This window comes from Atta cephalotes (genome assembly GCF_000143395.1).
Source record: "Atta cephalotes unplaced genomic scaffold scaffold00019, whole genome shotgun sequence".
Classification (NCBI taxonomy): domain Eukaryota; kingdom Metazoa; phylum Arthropoda; class Insecta; order Hymenoptera; family Formicidae; genus Atta; species Atta cephalotes.
Window position 1 is genome coordinate 280670 of NW_012130083.1, and position 5449 is coordinate 286118.

General features: G+C 40.4%; 1 protein-coding gene across 1 annotated transcript in view; it reads right to left on the reverse strand.

Annotated features, from left to right (window-relative positions):
• Positions 1 to 2228: 2228 nt before the first annotated feature.
• Positions 2229 to 5449, reverse strand: part of LOC105618940 (LIM/homeobox protein Lhx9) — a 43139-nt gene continuing 39918 nt past the window's right edge. Inside the window, exons 3-4 of the mRNA XM_012200471.1 lie at positions 3523 to 3666; positions 2229 to 2385 (exon numbers count right to left, since the gene is read on the reverse strand). Coding sequence (XP_012055861.1) covers positions 2229 to 2385; positions 3523 to 3666 — 301 coding nt within the window. The remainder of the gene's footprint in view (positions 2386 to 3522; positions 3667 to 5449) is intronic.

Here is a 5449-nt window from a genome sequence, read left to right on the forward strand (position 1 = left end):
GAGAGAGAGAGAGGGGGAGGGGAGGAATAATTGAGCTGTATTCTTTCTTGAGAACGACATCGATTACTTCTGCGCTACATGAAACTTTGTGAAGTAATTATGATTACGATAAAATTTGATTCAGTTGTGCCAACATAGCTGCAGCGAGAGGATTTATTTTGTATACGAGAGATTTAATTGATATCAGTGATAAGGCAAAAATAAGGCTAATGAAAGTACAGTGCGGTTAAAGATGCACATAAATTATAGAATAAAAACTTTTATTGCTTTAATGAAAGAAGATGATGTCACCGGACATTTCGTCTCTGTTTGGAATCATTATCAGCGATCGAATTACAAAATTCAAAAAATTTCTCCTTAGTCATCAGCAAGAAGTCACTAACAGGTTGCCGAATTCAAAGTGACATCCCAAGAGAGATTAATTAATTATGCTATTTCGAAAATGATGAACTCTCAAGAAAGAAAGAGAGAGAACATAAAAATGCAAGTAAAACGGAAAGAGGAAAGGGAGAGAAAGAATGAGAAAGGGGAGAGGATGCTTAACAAGAAGGATTCGAATGATAATTCCGTGTCGTTCGTCTCACCTCGGCACTCAATTAACGATGGCGGGAACAAGGGCTGCCTAATGAGTTTACGAAGCGCGGCGGCGGATCGACGGGAGAACGGTGATTTTGAAAGAAAAATAATTTTCTAAGAGTCCAGAACTGCACGTTGCCGTCGTTTCGCATTTCTCGTTCGATCGCCGTCGAATTATCTCTCTCTTTCTCTCTTTCCCTCTCCTTCCGATTGCCATCTTTCTCGCGCGATTAGATTTTCGTTGAGCGCACATATCGAATTTAGCACGCAACACTGTTCCAAGAACGCGTGTCGTCTCCGAAGTGGCGATAACTAAGAACAGAGCGCGCTCGCGGAAATATAATATATATTTATCAATTTAAAAATTTAGACTAAAAATCGAAAATTGAGATAATCATACAATAAAATAAGATAACATAAAGACTTTTGACGTCAAAATGATTTAGCAATGACCTCGAGAATGATATCGACGGAAAAAATATTTCGATATTTCGCAAAAATGCGTTTGTTACAAGTTGTGTTAGTGTCAACGAATTCTACATTTCGCATCTTATGTCAAGGTAATCGTAATATGATGACTGTAAAGGATTTTAAAGAAGAATACTGACATCATACTATTGCGGCTGATGGATGCACGATGGGTCGTATCTTAAACTTTCTTCGATTCTTTACAATTGAGCAAAGATTATTATTAAGAAGACCGGCGGATTCGTGGCGAAAGTGCTTCTGCAATGTGATGTCGAGTGTCGTCTCAACTTTTATCGCAGATGCGATCAACAGTTCTGATTAAAAACTTGGACGCTATCTCTTGTGGAAAGATAGTGTCCAAATAATGAATTAACTTAAGAATACTTTCGATATTCGCGACATCAATATCTCGACATTAGTGCAAACCCTTTTTCAAAAAGAGTTTGTTATTTTGTTTGAATCAAAGAAGTTTGCACATCCACTATAGAACCAAACGTTCGCGTTTCAAGTCCCAGAGATATCTGCGATTCCGAATTATCCAAGTTCAAAGACGTTCAGAGATTCCCCAGCATCCACGTAAAGTTTGGACGCACTCGACATCAACACACATCAGAACATAAAAACGCTCGGTATCCGCGGTGAGTTCAATTATGTTCAATATCACGGCACCGCATGTACGAAGACATTCGATTACCGCGGCAAGTTCAAACACATTCGGTATCACGATTCCAAGTCCAGAGAGTACACTCGTAGAGTCGCCAATGGCGGTTTCCAAGAGACGCTACGCTGGCCTTTTCCCTTCTTTGCGATTCTCTTGAAGAGTCTGAGCACGTAACGTTAGGCAAATTAGGCTCATTCTTCATCGCGATGTCCTTTAGGGTACAGTCCTGTTACGGCGGACAACGGATTTAATCGCAAGTATCCTGAGCCCAAGACGACCAGTCCTGATAGCTGGACGCCTGGAGGTGCGATTGCTGAGCCGCCAGACCCGGATGCACGAGTGCCATCTGGTGATGGTGGTGATGGTGATACTGATGATAGTGCTGATGACCCGGCGGAGGCGGCGAATAGGGATCCACTCCGACGGCGACGTCCACTACATCTACCTGAGGCGAAGGTACGACGGGGGGCGTCGGCTGCGGAGAGGGTTGCACCTTCTTCGGGCGACCGACCGGGTTGCCGCCTCATTCGCGGCTCCTTCGAGGCCTGCCGACCTTACCTTTCCTAACAGGTGCGCCGCTGTTTCCGCCCGCCGCGGCTGCCGCTGCCGCGACGCTCGACGATTTCACTATCTTGTGCCAGTCAGATTCGCAAATCGGCGAGCCCGATAGTAGGTAATATCTGAAACGTGAGAATTGCGTGTCATGCTTTCTTGCCAAGTGAAGTATGTCCGAGAGTAAGACTTATACGGATACAGTGGATGCGTGTTCTGACGAATATGTTTTCTATAAGAGTGATTACACTGCATGTGTGCAGATGAACTCGTCAGAATAAATTTGTCGTTTAAACGAGTTTATTTCTTCGTCTGAATTCGTGTGATTTGCTGAAATGAATATTGAAATTAATTAGTTCGAAAATAAAAGTCTGTAGGACATAAAGGAAAAAGCTTATTATAACTGACATATCTTACAAGAAATAGAAAATTAATCGAGAAACTGTATTTTCCATTTCTTTCTCTTGAAGAAAATCCTATATTCACATATATAGTTCTTTTACACGTAAATAAAATTTTTAATAATAAACTTTTTAAAGTATAAATCAATGTCATTTATCTTGTGTAATTGGAATACTAATGTCCATTTTTACTAATGTAGATTAACTTTAATATATTCTTTATTCTTTTCTATATTCTAAATATCTTCTGCGAGGAAAATTTTACTCGAAATATATAGTAACGTAACATATACTATAATTAATAGTGTATAGAAAATCTTTTTTTTGGAGAGAGAATGTTTTAGAATATAGCCCTAATTCTTAGAACTAGGAAAAGATAAAAAATAAGTTCTAAGATTAAATCTACATTAGTAGAAATAGGCATAAAATCGGTATTCCTAGTTCTTACTTCAAGATAGTCTTAAGCAATGTTTTTGCTGAAACGGCATTCTGGTTCGTTTATAACATCTTAAAATAGTACTTAAGATTAATTTTAAACATAAGATGTGATTATAAGATGTGAATACCAGTTATAGTCGGTTCTTATATTTAAAATCGTCTTAATAATCTGTAGATGTCATAAGTCAATCCCAAAGTCCTATTAGCATCTTAAGACTATCTTAAAATAAAACCCAATTATATTAATATCTTCTAAACTCTTAAAATTTCAAACTTTTAGATTACAAGATCATATTTCATTAGAATATATATTTATTGGAACCACTTATTTCTCCTGTAATTGAAACAGATTAGAGTAAAAGTTTATCAGAACACGCATCCACTGTAGTCTAAGAAAGAGGAAGAATTCATGAGCGGAAGACTCACCTGTCGCCGGAGACGAGCTGACCGCCACATTTATTGCAATTGAAGCATTTCACATGAAACACCGAGTCGCCAGCCCTCATGACCATTTCGTTCGCGGGTATCGCGTTGCCACAACTCCCGCAGACGCCACTGCTGCCGAACATTCTACGACAAAACCAAAAAGATTTGATTAAGATTTGGTTCAAGGTCGTGGCACAACTGATCGCGATATTCTGAATAAAACGCATTATCACGATGAACGTGTTTTCAAGAACAGCCGCTCCAGATGTCTGACTATGGCGTCGGTACAATTATTTTTCAACAATTTCGTTCGCGGAACACATCGAGTTCGAATACCGGCGTGGCACGCCGCGATGCGATGCGACACGATGCGCTCGTATCCTGCGTTAATGGTAGTTAATGTTTGCGAAGTGGTTGTCAGCCATATACCCGTTGGCTCGTAAAGTCGGCTGTTTATGCAGCAATTAGCTACGTAACGATACATAGGTATGTCGAATGGGGATTCGAAGTGAGCGCCACGATCTCACATCTCTCTCCAATGCACGACGGCGTAAGACGCTCCTCCATGAGGGAGATGCATCCGACGTATCCGACGCACCGGTACATCGCACACTCGGCCATCATCCTCAATAGCGGATTCAAAAATGAAACTTGAAAATTCTGCATCAAATGGAAAAAGATCTGTTGGTCTAACGATCTATCTCGAGCCATATAAAATCGTTCCCCGAAGTCACAGTATACGTACTACTGTCAAAATCGAACTTCGCAATTAACGCTAATGGAATATTTAATTAAATCGACTTTTGAAACGCGCGATATAGGTAGTCGACATATTGATGTCTGCGTCGGACTTTACTCCGAGAGCGCGCATAAGGCTGTTACGACGACGGAGCGGATTGGATTTGAGGTTTCTCGTTATTAATTTAATTACCGGCTGACAGTTCTATAATTAAATTGCTAATTTATCTGCCCGGGATCCACAGCTGATCACGCGGCCAGTATCTCGATGATTGCTCCCCCGAATGACGTTTCAATCTTTCCCTTTTTATTCTCCCTCTCTCTCTCTTTCTCTCTCTCTCTCGTTTTTCCTGCTTTTTGTTGTTTTTTCTTTCTTCCGTTTTTATTTTCATTTTTTTGTGGTTTGTCTTCAATCGTTCGCAACGGTTCAATTATAAATGCGCGTTCTCTCTCTTCTGCTGCGGATGCAAACAAGCCCTGGCTCGGACAATTTTGCCTACTTTTTACGGCAAGAAAATAGCAATGCGCAAATTTTGAAATGTGTGAGGCTTCCAAACGTGTTGTTACTTTCTCGTGTGTAAATCGACACGCATTTCGAGAAAGTGTCATATACACGGTGTTTCACGCATTAATTAAATATGATGATCGATCATGAGACACGTGTTGTCTTGTCCATGTATGTTTTAAATGCAAATAAAAACGATTGTTAGGAAACTGTTATTCGAAATTCCGACGTATTTATTAATTCAATTATTTTCTACAAACCAATTAACCATTGATTAAAACTTTTGCGCGTTACGTAAGACGTTATAAAGACGCATCGCTCGTCCCGCACGTGGGCGAGATACTAATCAAAGGATATCGTTTCCTCAGCAAGTTTCAGGCGTCAGGCGTCTCGTAAATGAATCGAAGTGGTAGATTTTAATTGCAGTCTCTCTTTATATATCGATTCGGTCGTGTATCTACTTCCGGGCCGATCGTTCGCGAACTTAATAAGCGGGGATATGTAGGTATGCATCCCGCTTGGTCGAATCGCTCAGCGCATTTTCGATTTCTCCATAATTGCTAATTAGAGGCCGACGGTCAAGTCAATCAGCTAGAACGGATAGAAGGAATTATATAGCTGATGATCAAGGATCAGCCATAAAATCTACTTCTCCTTTCTCCTCCTCCTCCTCCTCCTCCTCCT